General features: G+C 49.3%; 2 protein-coding genes across 2 annotated transcripts in view; both read right to left on the bottom strand.

The window, feature by feature from the left end:
* ADRA1D (adrenoceptor alpha 1D) overlaps window positions 1-15,915 on the bottom strand; it is a 44,695-nt gene extending 28,780 nt beyond the window's left edge. The window contains exon 1 of the mRNA XM_009098139.4: window positions 14,718-15,915. Within this exon, the coding sequence (XP_009096387.1) occupies window positions 14,718-15,684 (967 nt within the window). The 5' untranslated portion in view covers window positions 15,685-15,915. The remainder of the gene's footprint in view (window positions 1-14,717) is intronic.
* The window catches only part of PTPRA (protein tyrosine phosphatase receptor type A), a 520,615-nt gene that overhangs the window by 359,685 nt on the left and 134,576 nt on the right, over window positions 1-26,354 (bottom strand). The window lies entirely within an intron of this gene.

Raw genomic sequence — 26,354 nt, 5'->3', positions numbered from 1 at the left:
CAGCAGAGCACCAAAATGCAAAGCCTGGGCAGAGGCAGCCCCGGGGGACATCCACCACACAGCCCAGGTGCTTCTCTTCTCAGGTGGGAAGTGTGATCTGTCAGGATCACTGCTAACAGGGACATCAGGGTTACTACCACACAGAGCTGCTTGCCCAGACACCCACTTTTTCTGCTGTATCTTCAAGAGTTTGAGTGTGAAGTACAAGGCTGGTCCCCCAAAACACCCAGTGACCTAAAGGGGAGTAAATCCAGATGGATCAGTGGGGGAATACAGAGAAAATCATCAGGGGGGATGGATTCAACAAAAAGGGCCTACAGAGGCGGAGAAGACCTCTAAGAAGTTGTTTGCCAGAAGGGTGAAATCCAAGAAAGGAATCTAATTACTTAAAGAAGATGACATGGACAGAGAACTAATGAATTTGCAAGGAGACACGGATCTGTTCCCGCTGCAAGGAATAAAATTTCCAGGAACTGGATGCAGTAAGATCCAGAATGGCCTCTCCCAAGGCACAGCAGCAGAGGTTCAGGGACTGGCACACACATGAAGCCCATGTGGTTTTGAATGGGATCACAGCTGATCCATGGGGATTTGCAGAGACAGACAATCCTTTCTCCCAGTGTCACCACTGCCCATGGTATTTGCCACCAGAGCCAGAGACAGGAGGAGAATCAGGAAAAGGAGAAGAAGATGAAGAGCTACAAAGGAAGAAGGCACCTGAGGGTGTCCCAATGCACCTGGTGGGATGGCAGACGTGATCATATTTCTGCAGTGCTGCTCTCCAATGGCTGATCTGAATTCTGCTGTGAGTCACCCAGCTCTGCTCTGAGCAGTAAACGCTCGGTTTTGGAGCAAATTATTTTTGTTCCATACATTAGGCTGTTAATTTAATCACCTGTGGTTTCTCTGAGTGCTTGCTGAGGGGTGTGCAGGGAGAGTGCACAGGGAAGGAACAGACCTTTTCCAGCTGAACGGGTGCAATTCATCCTGACAGGCTGATGGCCCCATTTAATGTAAACACTCTCCACTCAGCCCCCATCCCTCCCTGCCTTTGGAGCAGCCACAGACACTGGGAAAGTTCTGTTTTGAGTGTAAATACTTTCCCTTGCCCTGTCCTTGCAGCAGGAAAACGAAACCACCCACGTCCTCATTCCCCTGACCTCTGGGGGAAGTTCATGGATCCTTCCTGCAGGAGAGCAGCAGCTTTGGGGTCGTTAATGAATCCCAGGATGAGTCTGAGCATCACATGTGTCAGAAAATCATGGAATTGCAGAGTGGCTTGGGTTGGAGGGATTTAATATCATCCAGCTCCAACCCCCTGCCATGGACAGGGACACTTCCCAGGTTTCTCTGAGTCCCATCCAACCTGGCCTTGTGTGTTTGTGGTTCTCACATCTCAGCATTAGCAGGTGGGCAAAGACCTACGGCTGGGATAGGAGGAACTTTGTGTGCACCACCACCCTGTCCAAGACCTTCCTGTCACTACCTGTCCTAAACAGAGAGGCCAAACTGGCAGAGAAATCCACGTTTTTCATCTGCTGAGAAAGTCAGTGGGATCCTGCTTTCCTGGAGCACAGGTCAAGTGATGGAAATTGTGAAAAATGTGTATTTTATGATTGGCTTATGACAAATATGGAAATGAATATTATATGTGTTATGTTAGAAAATTATGCTGTATTATTTCCCTTAAGTAGTGTGTTAAATATAGTTTTATGTTATAACATAATGTTATAATAGAGACTGTGCTATGCAAGATACTTTTTAAAGAGAGGAATGAGGTACTCCCACTGAGATAGCAGCCACAGGACACCTGAATCTTTCAGAGAAAAAGAATTTACTGCCCCGTTATCAGAAGAAAGGAACTTCTTCCTGCCTCACTCAGCCCTGAAGAGCCGTCAGGATTCAGAGGAAGAAGCTGACACTGCCCAGACAGAATCCTGGGTTTGAATGGAATTTATGCATCATGGATGAGGTGTGAATATGCAACAGGCTGTTGCTTTTAAGGGTTAATCCTCTGTTAATGTGGGTCCTTTTTGGGGCTTATTTTGCCCAGAAAGAGGTACCTGGACCATCTGTAACTCTTTGTTTTTATTGTCTCATATTGTCCTAATCCAAATTGCCCAAATTTTTATTACTCTAATTTTATTACTATTTTTATAACCATTTTATTACTATTAAACTTTTAAAATTTTAAAAACGAGTGGTTGGTGTTTTCCACAAAGACTACAGAAGAAACAGTCAGGTCAGACCAGTAAAATCACATAAATGACTTTTCTCTCTCACATAAATGACTTGTCTTCTCTCTCTCAGCAAAATTTAAGCCTTTCCTTCAGAGGCTTTTGTACATATTTCCTACTGCTGCTGCACTGAAGCAAAGGTGTGTCCTTCAGTGCTTGGCAGCAGTGTGGAGGAAGCCAGGCTGGCTCCTCTCAGGCCATCTGAGCAGGCAGCAGTGACCCCTTTATTTTAATTTTCAGGACACAGCTCCAGAACCCGCCTGTGGAAAGGTGCATCTGAGAGAAAGGCATTGACATGCCAAGGTACCAAGGTGCAGGGCTGACCCCAAACTCCAGGTTTTGGGAGACAGGATGAAATTTCAGTGTGGGGAGGTTACTGGATGTATTTCCCACGAGAGTGTCTGGGTTTTTTTAAAATTTCTTGGGAAAGCAATCCAGGGTGCAATGCAGTCATCTGAAAGCAGACACTGAGGTTGTCCATGTGTCTTGTGCCACTGGAGATAAATGCCCTGGGATGTCCCTCCTGGACCCTGGATGTCTTTCTAGAAGAGCATGGAGCTTCTCTCCATCCTGCTTTGCAGCCAAAACCTCATGTGGTTTCCTCATGAACCTCAGGGATGCCACTGGGCCTATTTCAGGGAAGAAATTGCAACACAAGCTGGGTGAGCAATCAAGGCTCTGTAGGCACGGACAGTAATGGGAGATGAGACATCAACTCTCCTCAGAAATCTTCACTTGTGAGTCTGGTCCCAATTTCTGTGTCTGCCTGCACACCAGGAATGATTCCATTCCTTGTCTACCATGGATGAGAAGGGAGCACTGATCCCTTGAGAAGGGGGAGGGGACTCAGGGAGGTGGTGGCAAGGGACGTGCTCAGATGCAACGGGAATTGTTCCCTTCTCTTGGGTGGCTTTCCCAGGAGAGCAGAAGTTCTCTGCCAGTATCTGTACCACTCCTTTGCCGAAATGCTGGCAAAACTGCAATCTGCCTGCATGCAGATACTACAGGCTGCTCTCCTGCCTCCCACATCCATCTGGATCCACCAGTGTGAGCTGCTCCAGTCTAGAAATAACATTACTGTTTGAACAGCCCCTGACACAGAAGAGGCTGAAGCTCCTGACTGATGGGCTGGTGCATCATGAGGGATCTCAGATACATCAGTCTGCAAGGAGCCCAGGAGTGCTGCACCTGTGTGGTGCCACTGGAAGTGAGGCACAGCATGATTTAATCCCAAATAATCCATTTTTTTTGCAAGGCAGAAGAGAGGGAAAGATGCAATATTTGGAAAATCCTTCACTTTGCTTCTTCTTTCTCTTTCTCATTACTGAGAAGGTGGTGAGGCCCTGGCACAGGGTGCCCAGAGAAGCTGTGGCTGCCCCTGGATTCCTGGAAGTGCCCAAGGCCAGGTTGGACAGGGCTTGGAGCCACTTGGGGCAGTGGAAGGTGTCCCTGCCCATGGCAAGAGGTGGAATTGGATGATATTTGGGATCCAACCCAAACCATTCTGTGACTCTATAATAATCTCAGAGTGAGGAATACACAGGAAACAAACCCTGAGATGTAAAGTCACTCTGCTTTGTTTCCCCAAATGCCCACAAGTCCATGGCAGGCTGCCAGCTGGACTCCACACTGCATCCTCACAGCTTTCCAGATAATTCCTATGGAAAGAACCCTGGGAAGAGAAAGAGCCCATGGCTGAAAACCTTTTCTGGTGCAGTTTGGAAAGTGTCTCTGAGAGAACTTGGCTTCAAAGGCTGAGGATCAGAAGCTGGAAGCAGCTCTGAACCCAAATCCTCTGCTCTCAAACCAGGACCAGGGGCAGCTGATGGTGCCAGCACTGCTGTGTTTTCTGTGTGCCCCATGCCCTTCCAAATTGCCTTTCTGAGACCACAGCTGGGGGAGAACACAGGTGTCAGGTCTCCTGCTGGGCACTCAGGGGAGAGGACAGGAAATATCACCATTTCCAGCTTCTTCTGCTCAAAACTGAGTCCCTGAATTTTGGGGTCAGTGCCCTCCACGATCCCTGCCATTACTCATGAGCTGTTTCTCAGTGGTTTGTGGAGCTGCTCTGAGGAAACCTGAGCTGGAAAACAGCCAGGGATGAGATGTGACACAAGCCCACTGTGCTGGTGACATCCTCCCCTCAGCAGTGCCTGGCTCCACATCATCCTCCTGCTGCAGGGAGACTCCTGTCCCTTTCCTGGTCCTGCTGCCCCTCTTGCCTCACTGCCACAAAGATTCCCCATTCCTCACCGTCTCTATGCTACAAACCATCAATTTTAGGCTTAGGATATGATTGTTCCCAATTCCAAACAAGTTTCTTTTTTATCTTTTCCCCACCTCAATGCCCCTGTTTCCTGGACTGAGCTCTGGCACAGCCCTTCCAACAGAGTCTGGGGCCAGATCCTTGTGCAGTGGGGGCTGTTCCCTGCTCAGTGTTTGCATAATTGATCCTTTAATTGGAGATCTCTTGCAGGCCTGTTTTTTTTCCCCATCATGGACATTTTTTTGAAGGTTTGTAGCTTTTTTTTTTGGGTTTCTCAGTATTTGCAGTCCTACACTGCAGAGCCTTGCAGGGGAATACAGCCAGGAGTTCTTTAACCCAGTTTATCAGACAGGGAAGCCCCTGTGATTTGCTCCAGCCTCTGATTCACTGGGGGAATTACAGATCCCATAAACCATGACAGATAAACAAACTGGTGGACACAAGAGGAGCAAGTTTGATTCCAGGTCCTGAAACCAAGTGGCACCAACAATCCCATGTTCCTACAGCTCCAGGCACACTTCTTGGGCAGATTTGTGTTGGAAAGAGCTGTCTGGGGCCAGTCCTGTTGATCTTCCTTAACTGAATGCCATCAATGAACAACAGGGAAGGCCACTGGAACAAACAGAATGCAAGCGACTTCCTTCCTGGCCGTCTTAGCTGTCCTGCCATTCCGGAAGCGCCGTCGGCTAGGCCGGCAAGGCAGGACGGCAGGGCACGGAGGCCGGCCGGCAGGCACGGAAGGCAAGGAAGGGACGTGAAGGGACGGAGGCCGGACCGGCCGGAAGGTCCGACCGGAAGGAAGGAAGGCGGAGGCCGGAGAGGACTGGAATGCAGGAAGGAAGCCGGAAGGCTTGGCAGGGATCGGACGGGGCAGGGAAGGACGGAGGGCAGGTACGGCAGCCGGAAGGCGACGACAGGCGGAAGGGAAAGGGGAAGGAAGGCAGGCAGCAGGACGGCCAGGCCGGCAGGGAAGAAGGCACCGAGCGGGACGGATCCGGGATGTAAGGACGGGACGGTATAGGCCGGACCCAGAGGCAGGACCGACGTGAAGAGGACGGAAGGAGGAGGAGGAGGGGAGGAAGGAAGGCAGGAAGGAAGGACGGACGGAAGGAGGAAGGAAGGGAAGGAAGGGAAGGCTAGGAAGGACAGGAAGGACGGCAGGCAGGAAAGGAAGGACGGAAGGAAGGAAGGCAGAGAAGGAAGGGAAGGAGGAAGGACGGAAGGAAGGACGGCAGGAAGGAGGAAGGACGGAAGACGAAGGAAGGAGCAGGAGGAAGGACGGAAGAGGCAGGACGCGAAGGAAGGAAGGAAGGACGGAATTAATGCGGACGAAGGCAAGGAAGAGACAAGGCAGGCAGACGGAATGCAGGACGGACGGAAGGACGGACGGAAAGGTACGGACGCAGGAAGGAAGGGGAAGCACGGCACGAAGTAAGAGGAAGGACGGCCGGACGGCATGAGTACCGCCTTGAGCAAGGACTGGAAGGAAGGACGGAAGGCCGGTAAGGACGGCAGGCAGGGCAGTGCACGCCGGACCGACGGAGGACGGAATGCAGGAAACAAAGGAACGCGCCACCCCAGTAAGACCATACATACCTCAGAACCGCCTCACTCGCAATCCCGACACGCACGAAAGACCTCCCTCCATTTATCACTCAATCACTCCCTTCCCTCCCTCCATGCTCTCTCTCGGTCTCTCTGTTCTTCTCTTCCTGGCTCTCTTGCTTTCGCTCGTGCGATTTCTCTCTTCTTCTCTTTTCTTTCTTTTTTCCCCCAGCTACTGGAGGGGTTAAAAATAAAAGATGCATTTCAGGGACCCTGATGACTGAGCTGTGAATTGCCTCGGGTTGGAAGCTGCCCAGGAGGAGGAAATGCCCTCTCTTGATCAAGCTGGCAGTTGGTTTCCTGCCACCAGATCTGGTGGTTCTTGGGCTTGGCTCCAAAGGCATCAGCCACGAGCCCTCCTGGAGAAAGGCTATTCATTAGGAGCAGCTAAAAACCATCTCCTGTTCCAGCCACTCCAGTTAATCCAGCCCTGGGCTGATCTCACCCATAAATTATGGTGCAGGGAGAAGTGCAGCCTTCTGTTTCCATGTGACAGCTTCAGAGAGCACCAAACCAGAGAACACAGGGCAGGCAGAAGTAGAATCAGGGAATCACAGAGCCATTCAGGTTGGAAAAGCCCTCCAAGATCACAAAATCCAACCATTCCAAGTGCCACATCCACATGGATTTTAAATCCCCCCAGGGCTGGGGATTCTACCACTGCCCAGGCAGCCTTTGCTGGTGTTTGACAATCCTTTCCATGAAGGAATTCTTCCTAAACCTCAGTGAAAAAATCCTAATCAGTGAACAAATCTGATTCACTGCAATCAGAGAATCAATACAGCAAGTTATCCTCTAAGGAATGATGGAAATAAATCTCCTGCTCTGTAGCTGCAAGGATAGAGACCCCAAGAACCTAAATCTGTGTTTTGCCCATCACCTTTCACAGGTGTGTCCATCCCATGCTGTCTCACAGTTGGCAGAACAAACTCAGCTTGTTACAAAGAATGGAAAATTTCACCTGATAGATAATGTTTGACACCAAAAACTAAGACTTTATCCCAGAAGGGTCCCATAATATTAAAAGGTGCCATCAGCCCTACCTAAAATACAGCACAGTAATCACAGCAGGTAAAACTCCTGTTGATCCATCAGGAGATAATTCAGGTTGCTTTCCCAAGGAAATAAACTGGTTTTGCCAAATATAATAAAGCCATCAAACCCAGCTTAATATAGATGAATTTACTGTTATGTGGTTTATTCTGGTATTGGTTCCAAAACTCCTGTTGAGAGATTTTGTAACATTTTTCTCACTGAATCCCAGCAGTTTCAATTTTTTCAGGGTCTATTTTTTCCCTGTTTGTGGTACACTCCTTATAGCAACTGCCTCGAGATGCGTCAGGACTCTGCTATATAAAAATGGATATTTGGCTTTAAATAGTTTTATTTGGTGGTGGAGGGGGTGGACTGGAAGCAGAATAATCCCTTACACAAGTTGTGGAAGATCTGGGTCCTGCCTCCAATCACTGCATTGCTTTGGCCAGGCAGAAGCAGAGCAGATGTTCAAATCTGGGTGTCCAAATCATCAGCTGAGGTCCAGAATAAAGCATGACAGCAAAATCTGCACTGAGCCCCTCTGTCCACCCCTGGCTTCCCACACAGGTAATGGGTAGGAAACACTTGGGCTCCAAGGAGTAGTTTTTGGCTGATTATTTCCAAACAACATGGAGTGTTTCCCTGTTTTTCTGCACCCTGGTGTCTTCTGCACTCGGGCACTTGGAGGGACTCAACACTGGCTAATGCTTTGGCTGCATGATTTACTCATAGGCTTGTTATCCATGTGCCTACTTGGAATTGCCTCCTGTGCCCCTCCTGCAGGATGGAAATGTGTTTTCCCTGGAGGGAAACCCAGCTCCCAGATTGTTTTTCCACAGAGTTTCTCCAGACAGACACAATTCCTGCAGGTGAATCCACTGTTCCCCCAGAGGGAAATGTGGCTGCACATCTCTGCAGGTCCCTGAGCCTTTCCCACTGCACACATCCCTGCTGTCATGCCCCAGGAATGACACTGTGGCAGGCTGCTACACAGCCCGGATGCTCTTGCATGGGAAAAAGAGAAGCAGAAATCACATCTGAGGGCTGCTGAAGCAAAAGCAAAATTTGTCAGGGAAAACAATGGATTTCCCCTCACTTCAATGCTTTAAGAATAGTCTTGAAATAGTTCAGGAATGGTTTGGGGCCAAGTGTTCTCTTCCTGAGAAAGGGAGATGGGCTGGAAGAGCCATCCATCCACCCATCCATCCATCCATCCATCCATCCATCCATCCATCCATCCATCCATCCATCCATCCATCCATCCATCCATCCATCAATCATCCATTCATCCATCCATCCGTCCATCCATCCATCCATCCATCCATCCATCCATCCATCCATCCATCCGCCATCCATCCATCCATCCACATCCAGCCATCGTCCATCCATCCCAGTCCATCCATCCAAGCCAGCATCCATCCAGCCATCCATCCATCCAGCATCCATCCAATCCATCCATCCATCCATCCATCCAGCCATCCATCCATCATCCATCAATCCACCCATCCATCCATCCATCCATCCACCATCCATCCATCCATCCATCCATCCATACATCCATCCATCCAGCCATCCATCCATCCATCCATCACAGCCATCCAGCATCATCCATCCATCCATCCATCCATCCATCCATCCATCCATCCATCCATCCATCCATCCATCCATCCACTCATCCATCCATCCATCCCCTATAATTTCATGGATTTATGGCAATTTGGCATGAGCCCATTTGATGGGAACATCCTGTGGTTCCTCTTTCCTGGAAGGTGTTCAATAAATCCAGCCAGAGTTCGGTGCCAGTAGCTATAGACACCAGCAGTGTCTTTGCTGGTGTTTTTAATCCATGTGTGGTTCCTGTGAACCAGGACCAACGGGGGACATGTGGCAAATGGCATGGTTCATCCTAATTGCTCTTGTTCCACTTTGATCTGATGCTCTGGGCCACAGATAATTATTCCAGAGCAATTTGCATTCCTTTCTCTACATCAGTTATGCCACTTCCACCATAACTCAGTAAATTTCAGGAGATAAAGGAACTGCCCTGACTATCAAAGTAATTAAATGTACTTTTATCCTTCTGCTTTCAAATCACCTTTTTTTTTTTAATCAGGTCCTCCTGTGCACAACAGCACTATAGAAGTTTGGTTTTTTCCTGGGATTGTGTCTTGTGGTAGAATTTTAGTATTTTCTGGTGTCTAACCAGGTGCTGAGCTCACTCTGAACCTTCCTTCTGTCAGAGAGAGTACAGGAGTTTTCAGTCCTTCAGCCATCCGTCCATTTTTATAGGAACTTGGGATATTGGAGCACTTTTAGCACATTTTGAAATGCGACTGGGGTTGATGATGGGCTCCATCCAGAGCAGTGTGACCAGGGCAGGAGAGGGGATGGGGCTTGGAGCCACCTGCTTTGGTGGAAGGTGTCCCTGCCCATGGCAGGGAGTGGAATGAGATGAACTTTTGGGTCCCTCCCAACCCAAACCATTCTGTGATTCTATCACAAAAGAGTTCATCAGGTGGAGAGTTCATCACAGGCACAAAGTGATAACATAAACCCTCTTTCTATTAGAAAACCATGCTAAATGCTCTTTTATCAGAGTAGAATTAGATGCTCAGTTCCTACCAGAACATGATCTCTCATGAAACATGCTTTCACAGTGTTGTCCCCATCATTTATTTCACAAGTGGCTCTTCCTGAGTTGAGCACTGCTGCAGCTTTGCAAAATGCTTTGTGAAAGGGCTCCTGCCCTCTGTCAAAGAGCAACTCAAAATATATTTATATTTTGGCTTGCAGGAGACCTTTCAGAGCCTGGCTGGTGCAGCAGCTGCCTTTCCTTCAGGGTGCAGGTGGAAAAGCCAGTTCCTGTTCTTCTGCATCATACCTGGAAAGGAGCAGCAGCTTCCACTGCAAACCCAGCAAGCCACCCACCCAAGGCAAAGATCAGACTGTCACTCTGGAGGGTTTCATCCATGCTCAGGGATCTCTTCAGGCTTTCCTTGTCCATCCTGCTTGTGGATGCTCATGGTAAAGGAAGCCTTGGGTTGTGGCCTTCACCCTTGTGTGGCACTATGGTATTTCCTCATTTCTCACTACGTGTCTTTCTTTCTCACACCAGCCTTGATTTCTGGCCAAATCTAAAGAACAACAAACATGGGAGCCCACTATGGGAGCCCAGACTAGACCATGCTTAAAAACCTCAGGCACTGAGGTACATAAATCACCATCCTGGGTACCAGCAAGGCCATCCTTGATCCCAAGGGATGGCTGTTTCCTCCTAGATCCTTCTGAGGTGCTGATGGAGAAGGTCTTGGCCTCCACTCCTGGGATGGTCCTCTCTGAGAGCTCATACTGACTTCAGGTGCTCTCCAGCTGAAGAGTGATGGGAATCAGGCCTCCATCCCTCCTCCTACTCTTACTTCCATCCTCCTGGATCAGAAAGCAGGTACTATGTACCTGTAGGAGGTTCTGGTTCCCTGACCACCTGGCATGGATGTCCTACTACAAGGACAAACTCAGCACCTAAATTTAACAGGATTTTCCATCAGCAGAAGAGCCAGTGAAGCCTCTATAGAGCCATGGAATTGTTAAAGTTGAAAAAGCCCTCAGAGTTCATTGAGCAAAAAATCCAGACTAGGAAATATCCCACTTTTCTGCAAATACCTGCAGTGCAGACACCATCAGCTCATTTGTTGTGCCTGGATGTTTTTGTAGTCATAGAATCACCACAGAATGGTTTGGGTTGGAAGAAACACCACCCCTGCCACGGGCAGGGACAAATCCCACTATCCCAGGTTGCTCCAGCCTGGCCTTGGGCACTGCCAGGGATCCAGGGGCAGCCACATCTTCTCTGGGCACCCTGTGCCAGGGCCTCACCATCCTCACAGGGAGGAAATTCTTCCCAATCTCCCATCTAACCCTGCCCTCTGTCAGTTTAAAACCACTGCCCCTTGTCCTATCACTCTCTGCCCATATAAGAAGTTGTTCTGCCTCCTTTTATGAGGCTCCTTTAGGCACTGAGCTCTCCCTGGAGCCTTTTCCTCTCCAGGTGAGCACTCCCAGCTCTCCCAGCCTGTCTCCAGAGCGGAGCCCCAGTCCTTGGAGCATCTCCACAACCAAAGGGAGATGAACTCTATGCTACAAACCAGCCTTAAACTCCTGGCCCTACATCTCAGAGAAGTCTCCAGCTAAATTCTCTTGGCAGGTGTTTGCTCAGGGAGCAGGAACCCTGCCACAAACCCCAGAAGCAGCTCCCAGCACCCCAGGAGAGCTCCACTGCTCTCGGCAAAGACAGGACCCAAACACAAACCACAAACTAGGATTTCATCTTGAACAACCTGCTGCTAAAGATCCTCATTAGCCACAGAAGCTGCTAATTGTATTTAAACTGCTGGTGATAACACCCCGTGCTCAGGGACTGTGATCACACACCCAAGAGGGAGTTAAATTACTCAGCTGACAAACAGAGTGTGGGGTATCGGGGAGTTTGGGCTGATTTAAAGAGAAATCATTGTAGATTATGTGAGCATGGAGGAATGGCTGACAGCATTTGGCACACACATTATTTGAAAATTTGGTTATTTCAGCTTTTCAACACCCATGTGACAAATATTGCTCCTGTGTAACAAATGTGGGAGCTGCTCTGCAGAGTGGCAAGGATGTGTGCACACTCAGAGGCACTGAGGACCGAAGTTTCCGAGTGCTGAAGGCCTTTAAAGTGGAGCTGAGAGTCTTTTGTCACTTGAAAAATTTAATTTTACTAAAAATTTTAATCAGACATCAGTGAGCAGTGTGACTCAATGATGACTTCCTGCAAATTCATGTCAAAGAGAGAAAAAAAGAAGTCAAAATATTTGGATAGTTTCAGAAGAAAACAGATCACGTGTTCATTTCACTTGGATGCGATTTGAAGGCTCAATTTGAAATGTCTCTGAATTTTAATAAATTCCAATTTACAACAATACATTGCTCTTCAGTTGAAAGTTATTTTGTTTTTCATGGGAGTTTTACTTTCATTTAAAGTGTGCATCAATATAATTTTCTGTTGGTCCCGAATTCTTTCACCTAATTTTGTCTTATGAAATAAATAAAACCCATTCTACTTCACCACTTACAACCTTCTTTTTTAGCAGAGTTGGCTGCAGCATGTTTCAGCTTGTGGATTTACAGTGAAATTTCCTGATTCCTGCAAGTTTCAGACTCGTCTCCTGAGCTGCAAAATCCAAGATTAGAAGTTTCTGTTCCCTTCTTGACAGCACTGAAGGATTCTCAGATTTGAATAGGAAATTGCCATTAATGAAGGGGAGGGAGGGGAAATCGGAGGCAGCATATTTTGTAGTCATAAAATAAATGAACTTTTGCTGTGTTTATATTATACATATAATATGGCAGGAAGTAAAGATCAAAAGCTGTGTTTATAAAGGACTTGGCCAGTTGTGTGCTCGGAGGAAGCAAATGGGTTCGTGGGAGGCACCCAAAGAACGAAGTTTGGATTTTTAGCTGGTGGAAATCAGTGTGCCTCCTTAGACTTGTCTGATTTCTACCAGCAGAGAAGCTGGCACAAGGGTCTCAAGGCAGAACAGATATGGTAAAACAAAATAAAATTAATTTTTTAAATTAATTTTTAATTAATTAATTAATTACTACTGAAAAGTATTTCCCTGAGGTTCCTTCTCGGTTTCAAAGTACTGGGAGTAACTCAGAGGAACAGGATCCCGATTTCCAGCTTCATTAGCTGGAAGGCTGTCAGGTGGTTGGATCTAAATAATCTTTAAAGTCCCTTCCATCCCAAATCATTCAGTGATGTCATGACTTTAAGGTGTAAAGGTGCAGATGAGGTTTGGAGCTGGTTCCTGCCCTGGTTGGCCAAGGAAGGGAATACCGGAGTGGGGCTGCTCAGAGGGCTCAGCCTTCAAGGACTGGCATCTCCCTGAGCCCCACAGTTCCCAAACTGTTTATTTGCAGGTTACACCACCTCCCCTCCATTCCCCCCAATGCACCTGATCACTGAAAGGGAAACTGAGGCATGGCCAAATGGGATAATTCATCCCAGGTCTTGCAGGGAGAGGAGTTCAGTGCAGCCTTACTGCTCCCTGCCTGAGTTGTACCATCAACTGTAATGCTCCCACAGGGTGAAAATTCCTCACAGCAATGATTTGACCCCGTGGAGAGCTGAGCCAAACCTCCCCAAACACCACCCTCACCCACAGGAGACACTGGAGAGGCACCAGACAGCAGCAGGGTGACAGCAGACACACACAGCCCTGATTCACCACTCCAGGGACACCTCAGCTCTCCAGGCACCATCAATCCCAGGGGATTATCCCACTGGAGAGCATCCCACAGCCCTGGGCTCCAGCTGTGCCTGGGGACACAGCCCAGGGAAACAGCCCCAGTGCTGGAGGGAGCTCAAAACCTCAGCAGGTCAAAATCTGTCCCGCAGCCAGGATGCTGTTCCCACTGACTTGAGAGGCAGCCCCGAGCCAGAGGATTTGAAAGACCCTGAGAAAAAGTGCAGCCCCAGCTGTGATGAATGCTCCTCTGGCTGCAGGGTTGGTGGGACACGAGTCCCCCATGGGCTGTGGGACACGTGGGTCCCAGCTGGCAGATGGAACGACAGACCTCCCTGCTCTGCTGAGCTCTGTGCAAAGGCTGCTGCTGATACTCAGGAATTATTTTAATCTCGTTTTTCCCAGCTCCAGGTTTAGCTGCAGCATTCCAGAGGGTTAATCGGGTCCCCTGAGCTGCGTGCCTGCTGTCAGGATGAGGAGCACTGGCTTCCCTGCACATCCTGGGTCCCTGGTGCTGGAAGGGGACATTCACACACATCCCTGGTGGGCTCTGTGCCTGCTCAGCCTCCCCTGCACGCAGGGGGGAGCATCCTTTTCACAACCAACTTGCCAAAACTTTAGAGCACAACACGAGAGACGGCCCTAAATGAGCACATGGGCACTACAGCAGGGCCACGGCTCCTGGGGGTGGTGGATCAGTCCTGGAAAACCACAAGGGATCTTCCACCACCACCCTCATGGATCATACCCGGTCCTGCTCCAGGTCCCTGCACAACAGCACCACCCTGGGAAGTCAGGATTTGTGCTGCAGGCTCTGACACACTCCTTGGAGGGAAAAAATCTCACTCATCTCCAACAGAGGTGGGAGCCCTGGACCCACAGGGGCACATCCAGTTGTGACTCCCAAAATGGGAGAATGAGAAGATAACAAAGATGTTGTTGGAGACCACTGTGCCATAGAAACAGCCTGTTTGAAACAGAGCTGCTTCCTCCTTAGCCTAAACTTTGTTAGTTAAAATGCTGAATGCAGAATGAATTAATTAAAGCAATTATTATTTATAGATGCTATTTTATTCATTTGCAACCCACTCTGATTGATTATATGACTTTGCTTAATAAATATTGAATAAGTGTTAATTAATTGAATTAATTCATCACTGGTTTATTCGCCTATCAGTCACCTATCCCTCATTTCTATGCATGAGTTGTGTCCTGAAAAGTTTGTCCCAAGGAGCAGGTCCCCAGGGGCTCAGCCCCAGGCAGCTGAGCTGGGATGGGGTCACTTACCAAAGGGCAGGATGAAGAAGAAGGGGAACCAGCAGAGGATGAAAACACCCACGACGATGGCGAGAGTCTTGGCTGCTTTTTTCTCCCGGGAGAACTTGAGGAGCCTGACGGAGAGGGAGCTCCTGAAGTTGTGGCCCTTGCTCCGGGTGCTGGAGAGAGGCTCCTCCAGCACGCTGCGGCAGTGGATGCGCAGCACCACCTCCATGGACTTGTTCCTCTCCTTCTTGACCCCTGCCTCCAGGCTCCGGGTGGTCCGCCTGGCCACCACGTAAATCCTGAAGTACATCACCAGGATGACCATGAGGGGCAGGTAGAAGGAGAAGAGGGAGGAGAAGAGGGCATAGCCCGGCTCCTCCGTGATGCTGCAGATGCTCTCGTCCGGCGGCGGCGGCTCCTTCCAGCCCAGCAGAGGCCCGATGGAGATGACCATGGAGGAGAGCCAGACCACCACGAGGATGACCCCCGCCTTCCTCTCGGTCATGATGGTGGGGTACTTGAGGGAGTACTTGACGCCGATGTACCTGTCCACGGAGATGATGCACAGGCTCATGATGGAGGCAGAGCAGCAGAGCACGTCCACCGCTGCCCAGATGTTGCAGAAGATGCGCCCGAACACCCAGAAGCCCAACACCTCCAGGGTGGCGGAGAAGGGCAGCACGGTGGTGCTGAGCAGCAGGTCGGCGATGGCCAGGTTGACGATGAAGTAGTTGGTGACAGTCTGCAGGTGCCGGTTGCAAGCCACCGAGAGGATGACCAGGATGTTCCCCACGATGGCCGAGAGGATGAAGACGGCCAGGAACACCCCGACGCCCACCGCCTGCACATCCAAGGCGAAAGTCAGCGTGGTGCCGTTGCCCTCGGGGGTCTCCTCCCCTTGCAGCCCCCAGGACCGGTTGGCAGCGCTCTGGCTGCCTTGTCCCGTCCGGTTCCCACTCAAGCTGCCATTGCTCAGCTCGGGGAAAGTCATTGTAGAGAAAGTCCGGGCTCCATTGAGGGCGAGGAGAAAGCGGTGCCGAGGCGCAGCTCCCCCAGCATGATCCCCGACTGGCAGCCCCCGCCAAGACGCGCTCCGCACCTCGCTCCCCCGGCCGGGGTGGAGGGATGGAGGGGGAGACAGGGATGGAGGGATGGAGCGAGAGAGATAGAAGGAGGGAGGGCAGGACGCGCTGCCCGTCGCCCCCCGCCCGCTTCAAGCCGTCCGCCCGCGCTGCCCCCCGTCCCCGCTGTCCCCGCTGTCCCCGCCGCTCAGCCCCGGGGGGGCAGCGCGGTCAGAGCCCCCCCGCCGCCCTGGCATGCTCCGGGGGCAGCGCTGGGCACGGCCGGTAGCACCCGGCAGCTCCGCGGCTCCGCGCTCGGACCGGGAGCGGCGGGAGGAGCCGGACGGGCCGGGGGCGGGCGGGAGCCCCGCGCGTCAGGTGCCGCCGGGGGAGGAGGAGGAGGAGGAGGAGGAGGAGGCGGCAGCGCTGCTTTGCTGGACGAGGCGAGCTCCGGGGTAGAGTGAAACCGGCAGCAGAGCAGGAGGGGAGAGGAGAGATGATGGAGGGGGTCCAGGCGAAATAATGATGGAGGGGGACCAGGCGAAATAATGATGGAGGGGGACCAGGCGAGATGATGGAGGGGGGTCCAGGCGAGATGATAATGGAGGGGGTCCAGGCGAGATGATGATGGAAGGGGTTCAGGCACGCTCTGGGAGAAGGCAGCCCTCGGAAGGGTCTCGCAGCACTGGGGTGCAGCCTCAGGAGGAGCACTCAAAATTGGAGTGCAGCCCCAGGAGCAGAACTCAGAATTGGGGTGCAGCCCGAGGAGGAGTCATTCAGAACTGAGGTGCAGCCCCAGGAGGACCACTCAGAACTGGGATTTAACCCCCAGGAAGATCACTCAGGATTGGGGTGCAGTCCCAGGAGGAGCACTCAGCACTGGGGTTTAACCCCCAGCAGGATCGCTCCGTACCGGGGTGCAGTCCCGGGGGGGGGGCAGCGCTCCCGCCCGTCACCGCCGGAGGGCAGCAGAGCGCAGGGTTTGCCCGGCGGGTCCCGGGGCTGCGGGGACAGAGCGGGGACAGCCAGGGTACAGCGTGGGGACAGAGCGGGGACAGCCAGGGGACAGCAAGGGGACAGAATGGGGACAGCACCATCCCACTGGAGAGCACCCTGCGGCACCCCCGGGACTGCATCCCAGCAGGAGGATGCCCTGCCCTGCCAGGCTGGAATGCCCTCCCTTAGCCCCAGCATCCCACAAGAGGATGCCCTGCCAGTCTGACGTGCCCCTCTCCCAGCGTCTCACCACAAAGACGTCCTAAATGGCTGGCATGTCCCTGCCAGCCTCAACATCCCGCCAGGAGGATGCCGTGCACAGATGTCCTGTTTCCCCCAGCCCCAGCACCCCAGCAGAATGCCCTGCCAGTCTGACCATTCACCCCCAGCCCCAGCACCCCAGCAGAAGGATGCCCTGCCAGGTTTCCTTTGTGGTTCTGCATCCAGCATCCCTCCCATGCCAAACCCTGTTTTCCCAATGCTCGGCCCCTCAGGCATCCTGCTCAGGGTGCAGGTATCCCCTCATGAGCTCCTTCCCAAAGCAGAGGGGACAGTCAGAGTCTTGCATTTGGGGACAGCTCCCTGCCAGGACTGAATCCTGCTGCAAAGCTTGGACACAGCAGCTTGTGACTATAACATATAACATATAGGAACATATTTCTAATTTAAACAGGACTGGGGTTTTTTCCCACTGATAAAAGCAGATCCTGTTTACACTGGTTTCCTCCCAGTGACCTGCCTCCATACATTGTGATGGGGACTGACCCTGCTGGTGAACAGGGGCTCTCCCTCATCTTCTTTCTACTGTACACAGGAAATATTTCCTTGGACTGTGTTTATCCGTGATTTTTCAACTTTTTTTTCCTTAAAAAAATAGTTGGTTTAAAGGGCAGGTCAAGTGGACAGTTGGGATGATTTAACTGGTGCTGTCAGAGCATGGGAGATCTGGAGATTCACTGGGTATGAGTGGACAAAAAATATCACAGCTTCTTTATTCCTTTATTTCCCTTGATAATCCTTGCAGGAAACGACACAGATTTGATTTTCCTCATTTCTTTCATGCACTTTTGTTCTTCCTTATGATTTCACCCAACTTCCTTGAGCTGGGATTTCGGCCCTGCTGAGACCGAGAAAACTGGAAAACACAAGAAAATAGGAACAAATACTGCAGAAGTAAAGTGTTCATAAGGGTGGTTTTGCTTAAAATAACCAACCCAACAAACACTTAAAAGCTTTTTTAATGTGAATTTAAAAAAAAAGCCCAAATACCCAACACTTGAGGTCAAATTCATTTTCCTTATGTTTTGATGAAAACATGTCAGCCACCAAAATGAAGGATTGTTTCTTACTGGGATGCTAAACTCAGCATGGGAAGATCTCATCCATGGAATTTCGTAGCCCTATCTTTGCAGCAACACAGATTGCTGTGGAGATATATTTATCTCATCTAATCTATCCAGTGACACCCAGAGATAAAGAAAACATGTGCCTCCCTCCAAAGTGGGGGCTTGAGTTGAGCTTCTCATGTACAGCAGGATTTTAGGCACGTAGGAAGAAAAGATGGGATGAAGATTTGAATCTGCCCTGGTCCTGCCTGTTGGGACCCTGAGTGCTGAGAATTCCAGACTTTCTGTGCTGCCAGGCTCTGACCCCCAGGAGAGCACTGCATTGACCTGAGGGCATGGAGAAGCTTCCAAAATGGAATGATGGCACTGGGAGTGTGGGTGGGGAGTTTGAATAGAAATGTGTGATATCACAGGGTGGAAAACTTAGAGTTCAAGGTTTTAGAGTATAGTAATAAATAAAAAGCAAGATGGAGTTTTTAGGGCAGAGACTGGTCCTTTTTCTTTACCTTCTTCTTCACCTTCTTCTTCACCTTCTTCTCCATGGGTTTGGGTTGGTTTTGTGTAATTGGATAAAAAAGTCCACATTGTGGGCACAGGTGGTTGGTTTTTGGGTTAAAAGTAAAAATAATTGAGGTGTCACTTCCTAATTGGACAGTTTATCCCTAAAAGGCCTCGTAGAGAGAGAGATGGGGCTCCATTTTTAGTTTGTTGGAGTGAAGTGCTGTAGAATACAGGTGAGACTGTGACAGAGATAAGAACTGATAAACTTTTGAGTCTGAACAGGAAACACCATCTCACACATTTAATCCTGACCCTGGACAAAAAGAAGCAAAAGAACCCTCACCTGCCCTCCCTGGGGGAGCTCTCCTCCTCTCCTGAAGTCTCCAAACACAACTTGTCCCTGTTGCTGAGAGGTTGGAGCTGGCATGGACTGCAGGGCTTGAATGGGGTGCAAGGATGGGGTGGGAGAGAGGAAGGGGCAATTTTTGGTGGGGGTAAGAGCCTGGGGCTGCCACTTCTGCCCCAACCACACAGAAAACCCTCGAGGTTGCTCTGCTGCCTTTTCACTCCCCACCAGGACAGGGAGAGATCACATCCTGTGCTGTCACTGTCAGCTAAAGCACATCAGAGCTCACTGCCACCCTGTCACCTCCTTGCTGTTCATCCCTTTCTCTCCAAATCAGGGCCATTGTGGTTAATTTAAACTAGTGAGGAACAAGTTTGTGTTGATGCACTTAAACACAAATAAAAGTGTTTGGGTAGGTCTGAATGGAGGGATTGAGGTAAACACATACAGAGGTGTGTGAACACCTGGGATCTTCCCTCTCGGTGCTTTTCATCCCTTTCCTCCCTCTTTTTTTACCCTTTTGGGGCAGAGGTTATCCTGGGATTGAGGCAGTGCCATTTGGTGATGTGAACAGGGCTCTTTAGATAGATAAAAAGACACACACACACACCTGCTGAACAGTGTTTGTCATGCTGTAATTACATGTTATGCCCAAATCTTGGAAAGGAAAAGCAATTTTTTGGTTCAAAGCACCAGAGCTTAAAGGATTTTGATCAACATTTGCAAGCACTCTGGGGTCTGTACCAAGGAGAGTGGTACTGTGGGTGGAAGGTGTCCCTGCCCATGGCAGGGGCTTGGAAATAAATCATCTTTAAGGTCCTTTCCAGCCCAAACCATCATTCTGTGACTCTGCAAAGGAAGATTATCCATGGTGTATCTGCCTGCAGATCTCCTGGATCCAGAGCTGGGAGAAATGGATCCAGCTCACAGACAATGCACATTCATAATATTGAAGGCAAATTAATAATATTTAATGTTTGTAAAGATGTGTTTGAGTTACCTGGGCAGGACATCCAAAAATCCTCTGGAAAGCCAGGATCAAGCTTCACTGCTGCTCCCTCTGAGGTCCTGTCCAGCTCTGCTGGCTCCTGGGCTGCTCACAGGTCTTCAAACATCATAAAAATGAGCTTAGAGTGATTGCAAGGGGTGGTTCAAACCTGTTCTGTTGCACCTTTTGTGTCCAAACATGGGGGCTCTGGAGAAACTGGGGATCTGGGCAATAACTGGGAGATGTAATGAGCAAAACCTGGGCTGGGCAATTGATGCAGAGCATTAGAAATGTGGGAATTTTGATTTTAATTGTGAATGAGGGGTGGGGTGTGCAGAAATGTCCACCCTTGTTGGTGCTGTGATGTTATTCTCTTTCAACCTAAATGATTCTAAGAAGTAATTTGGACTTTGTTGAGGTAAGCGAAGTTTTTGTGATGAATGCATGTTTTGTTAATATGTTTGTATTCTTGCAATTTTATTTAAGTCTAGGAAAAACCAGGCTATGCTGTGAATGTTTATGGCTTAATAAATGAGGCGGGAAGGAGAAGAAAATAGCTTTTATTAATTGAATGATAAAGGTGGGGGAGAAGAAACTCTGAGCATCCTCTAATGATATCTACCCAAACCTGCTCAGATATGGATTACAATTCCCTTTCCCTTTCCCTTCCTGCTCCCACAGCCCATCCCAGCCACTATCACATCTTACTACATTTACTATTTTTTCCCACTTTTCTCCCCTTCATGTGAATGAGGCTGCTCTGGGTATGGTTTGGTTTTTAAACGTTTGCTCCCCTACTCAAGTGCTGGGATCCCAGAGCACATGATGGGATCCAAGCCCCTTTCCTGAAGATTGATTTGTCTTTTCCAAAAAATCCCTTCATGGTGGCTTTCTCCTCCCTAAGTGGTTTCCCTGTCCTCCTGGTTGGAAGGTTTCTGGTCTAGTCTAAACTTGCTTTGCTCCTTGCCAGCTGATGCATAGAGCAATTTATTACCTTTCTCTTACAGGTTTTAATTTAATTTTGGAGCAACTGGATAGAGAAAAAAAAAGGAAAAATAATCAGAGAATGGTTTGGGTTGGAAGGGACATCAGAGAGCATTTCTTTCCACCCTCCTGCCATGGGCAGGGACATCTTTCACTATCCCAGGTGGCTCCAAGCTCTGTCCAGCCTGGCCTTGGGCACTTCTAGGAATCCAGGGGCAGCCACAGCTTCTCTGGGCACCCTGTGCCAGGGCCTCACCACCCTCACAGGGAAGAATTTCTTCCCAGTATCCCATCCATCCCTGCCCTCTGGCAGTGGGAACCCATTCCCTGTGTCCTGTCACTCCATCTCCTGTCCAAAGTCCCTCTCCAGCTCCCTTGGAGCCCCTTGAGGTACTTGTAGGGGCTCTCCAGGCTGAACAATCCCAAATCTTTCAGGCTGTTTCCACAGCAGGGGTGCTCCAGCCCTTGGAGAATCTCTGTGGGCTCCTTTGGACCCCCTGTAGCACATCCACATCTTTCCTGTGCAGAGGAACCCAGAGCTGGACACAGCAGTGCAGGTGGGGTCTCACTGCCCTCCCTGGGGAAAAGAATTACCAAACCCATGAACTCCTTTCTGCCCGTGCTCTTAGTGCAGGGAAGGTGCTGGGGCAGGTCCCTGCTGTGATTTACAGGGAACTCTCTGAGAACCAGAAATTATTTTGGCTTCCTGGACACAAGAGCCGACGAGGCAAGTGGAGGAGGGAGGCTGAGGCAAATTGTAGCCTCTCCAAACTCCAAATAAAAAAGGGGATGAAGTGAGGTGGCAAAGCACCTTTCAGGGCATAAAGTGAGGTGGTAAAGCATCTTCCTGTATCAGGAACAGTGTGGCCAGCAGGAGCAGGGAGCTCATTCTACCCCTATTCTCAGCACTGGTGAGGCCACACCTTGAGTGCTGTGTCCAGTTCTGGCCCCTCAGTTTGGGAAGGACATTGAGACACTTGAGTGTGTGCAGAGGAGGGCAATGAGGCTGGAGAGGGGCTGGGAACACAAACCCTGTGAGGAACCCCTGAGGGAGCTGGGGGTGCTCAGCCTGGAGAAAAGGAGACTCAGAGGTGCCCTTATCACTCTGCACAGCTCCTGAAAGGTGCCTGTGCTCAGCTGGGGCTGGGCTCTTTCTCCAGGCAGCACTGACAGAACCAGAGCTCACAGCCTCCAGCTGCACCAAGGGAAATACAGGTTGGATATCAGGGAAAAGTTTTTCACAGAAAGAGTGATAAAGTTCTGGAATGTTCTGCCTGGGGAGATGGTGGAGTCACCATCCCTGGGTGTGTTTAAAAAAAGACTGGGATTTGTGGCATTCACATTTTCTGAAAAATCCCTTTGCCCAGGATTGTCCTCCTGGGAAGCTGAGAAGCCTCAGAGAAAAGGAAAACAATTCTTATCTCATTTGCTTCTCCTGTGCTGTGCCCATGTGGAATGTGTTTGGAGATTGTTCACCCACAGGTGATTGTTCCATTGCATTCTGCTGGGAGTTGTTTTCACTCTTTGGCCAGTCAGGGCCAGGCTGTGTCAGGACTCTGGAGAGAGTCAGGAGTTTTCATTATTATCTTTTTAGCCTTCTGTCTGTATCCTTTCTGTATTCTTTGGTATAGTTTAGTATTCTTTAATATAATATAGTATCATAAAACAATAAATTAGCCTCCTGAGAACATGGAGTCAGAGTCATCATTCCTGCCTTCATCTGGGGGGAACCAAAATACCAGAGGGTGTGGTGCTGGGTGCCAGGGTTTAGTTGAGGTGTCAGGGAATGGGTTGGACTTGATGATCTTGAAGGTCTCTTCCAACCTGGTCATTCTGTGATTCCAGACCATCAGCCATGAGTGCCTATGGACACACATGGAATATGGGCATTCAGGAGGTGCAGGCCTCCCCCCCACGTCTCAGCTCCAGCCTGATCCAGTGGGCAGGAGCCAAGGAGAGAGGCTGGAGCTGCTGTGTGGAAGGGAAAGAGCTCCGAGTGCCATGCTGCTGTCTGGGAGGTGATGGCAGGTAGGATGGGTGGATAGAACAAACAGATAAGTGTGGTTTATAGAGCTGGTGGGACATGTTTGTTATTTCAGTGGGAATGTTGATGAGTTCAAAATGAAGCATTCCTCAGGGATGTTCTTTTTTTTGCCTTTTGCTCTGTTAAAAGCCATATAATAAAACACTCCAATACCAGGCAGAGCATTTTAGATCCACATTGCAAAACACTTTTATTTTTTCAGGGAAAAATGAGCAAAACATAAGGCAAATTACTTCAGATTTACTGTGAGAATTAGCAATTAGCAGAAAAATGGCTAATGACGGTGTAAAAAAAGCAGTCGCTGGTGTATAGAATGAAATAAATAACAGCAGAAGAGATAAATCACAGCAGAACCAAATATATAAATAAAAATGCTACAAAAGGTCAAAATTGCAACAAAGAATTGCTCTGTTATCGCACAAAAATATTTCTGTTGGCAGTTTTATTTCTTTGCGAAATTTCACTTCACCGAAATGTCAGCGTTTATTTGCCATTACTGTACATTTTCCTACCAGTTAGAAATCCAGACCATCAGCTGCTTCAAATGGCAGGTATGGAATGAGCCCTGAACCAAAGCCCCTCTGATTTTTAGTCTGCCTCTCATGGTTGACTCTTTGGCTCATAAATAAAAGCCTGAGAAACCTTTTTTGGAAAAGGACACCAAACTAGGACTTCATGGAATCAGAGAATATCCTGAGCTGGAAGGGACCCACAAGGATCATTCAGTTCAACGCCTGGTCCTGCACAGACACCCCAGCAATCCCATCCTCTCCCTGGGAGCGTTGTCCAGACTCTCCTGGAGCTCTGGCAGATTTGAGGCTGTGCCCATTCCCTGGGGAGCCTGGGCAGTGCCCAGAACTCTCTGGGAAAGGAATCTTTTCCTAAAATCCAAACTAAACCTTCCCTAGGATGGCTCCAGCCCTTCTCTTGTATCCTGGCACTAATGTAGTGTCATGGTTTGAACAGCCAGGTGTCTGCTGAGGAAGGCAGGAGACTCCCTTGAAATGAAAAATGTAAACCCCCTCCCTCTGAATTATTATACTTTTTGAAATTAAGGGGCTGTCAGGCAAAGATTTGGGAATGGGAATAACAGTTCTTTACTCAGAAAATTAAAAATACAAATGCAATAGTACAAATAAAAAAAAAAAGAAAATGAACCACTGACAAATTCAGAATAGGACCTGGCCCCCTGTGTATCAGAGTGGTGGCACAGTCCCATCCCAGGGGGGCTCAGGGTGGTGGCACAGTCCCATCCCAGGGGGGCTCAGCCCTCCTGCAGTGCCAGCTGTGGTTCTGCTGGAGCAGGGATCCTGCACAAGGGGGGAGTTTTCCTCTGCAGCTCCAGGGCTGCTGGAGATGGGCCTGCTCTCCCTCTGGGAATGCAGGGCAGCAGAAAGCTGCTCCTCTGGGAATGCAGTGGGCAGAGGCTGCTGTGCTGTTCCAAACCTCAGATTGTATCCAGGTAGGAATGCTTGGCTCCTCCCCTGGGCAGAGCATCTCCCCATGGGATGATGGAATTTGATCAGCCCTGCAGGGACACTCACTGGCCATGGACAGAAGATAATTAATAATTAATGGCCCATGAACAGCAGAGATCTCTTGGAGGGAGGATTGGTTGTGGAAGGGATAAAGAAAACTGCCCAATGAGCAGCAGAGAACTGCCCCACCTCTGACAGATGGGGATAGAACACCCCTAAACCACACCTTAGAACCCAGGACACACAGAGAGCAGAGATCAGAGCTGCCCCTGTGGAGGAGCTACAGACTCTGATGAGTCTCCCCTCAGTCTCCTGTTTTCCAGGCTGAGCCAAGCAAGGGACCTCAGCCACACCTCATATGGCCCCTCCAGACCCTTGACCATCTTTACAGCCTATTGGTTTCTTGAGGTCAGGATTGAAAGTATTCGAGATGGTAGTTTATGTTTGGACTTAGGTGTTTATTATTTTTTATTAGTGAAATAGCTTCACAACAATGATTTTGGCAGCTTTTCATCAGCAAGGTACAAAATGGCTAACTATCTCTTGTTGCAAGGTCTTTTAAGACTAAACTATCTAATTAAGAAAGGTCACTTAGACTATTTTCTCTTTTAACCCAATAACTGATCCTTAGAAGCCCACAATGCAGACTTTTCTACTCAATTACAAAACATCACCCAAACCCATGAAGAAGAAGGTAAAAAATATCAACTTGCCTCTGCCCTGAAACTTCTATCTTGCTTCATATTTATTTCTATATTCTAAACCTCTAAACTCTCAGTTTTCTACCTTGTGATGTTACACACTTCTAACCAATTACACACTCGTAATCCCAGTGCTGTTAATCAATTTTGGAAGTCCTCTCCACAGCTTCAGGTTCAATGCAGTTTATTCTTGTGAGTCTGTGCCTTTCAGCACAGAAAATTTAAAATTTTCAGTATCTAGGATTCCAACATCAGCCCTCTTTTGGACATTCTCTAATAGCTTTATGTCCTTCTTGTATGACCCCCAAAGAAGTTGTCATGACATGGTTCCATCCTGTCAGTCATAAGATAACCAAAAAACTTGAAAAATCATTGACTGTCCTAACAGCTGATCTCCCGGGTTCCCTAGCTGCTCAGAGTGACCCCAAAATATGTTAGAATGTCTCTTTTCCCAGCCTGGCGGTTGAAGAAAGAGTCAGAACTCTTCAGGTCTCGTTCTCAAGGTTGTTTAGTTTTTCTTATCTATAAAATTCTTTCTCTGGCCTGCTGAGGTCCACTCAGCAAGACAGACAGAGTCATTCTGCCTGCCCCCGGGGTGGTGTTATCTTTTTATACTAAAAACTACCTGTGCAATATTTACAATTACTTTCCAATACCTATCACCTGTGTTAGACAGTGAGCTTGTGCTCTAAACCAGTCCAAAAGTGCCAACATCACCCAGAAGATGGAGGCCAAGAAGGAGAAGGACAAAGACTGGACATGCCCAATTCCTCTATCTTGCCCTCTGAACCCCCATTCTAAAAACCCCAAAAATCTATTTTTCACCCCGTGATAAATTCACTGTCATTCTACTTAAACTTTCGTGGCTTGTAATTCTTCATACAAGGTTGGTAATTGTTTTTTCCAAGGGGTAAATCGAAGGCCCAGGGGTCTTGGGCTCTGTGCCAAGGGCTCTGAGCCTCCTGGGCAGGGGCTTGAGCCCTGCAGGGCAGCCAAAGGAATTTCCTGGGTTCTCACACTGATCTTTTGGTGGACGGGGTAGAGAAATGGAGATGCTGGGAGGAGAGGAGGATTTGCAAAGAGGATCTTGAGTGTTTGCCTTCAGCCATCAGGAGCAGGGGACACTTTCAGGACATCAGGGGGATTCTGGGGGGCCAAGGACCTCTGTGGGCAGAGGTGGGGCAAAAAGGTGACCACGAGTTTTAGCCTAGACCAG

The sequence above is a fragment of the Serinus canaria genome, chromosome 4 (genome assembly GCF_022539315.1).
Source record: "Serinus canaria isolate serCan28SL12 chromosome 4, serCan2020, whole genome shotgun sequence".
NCBI lineage: Eukaryota > Metazoa > Chordata > Aves > Passeriformes > Fringillidae > Serinus > Serinus canaria.
The sequence above is the reverse complement of the archived record's forward strand: the minus strand, read 5'-3'. Positions and strand labels throughout refer to the sequence as shown.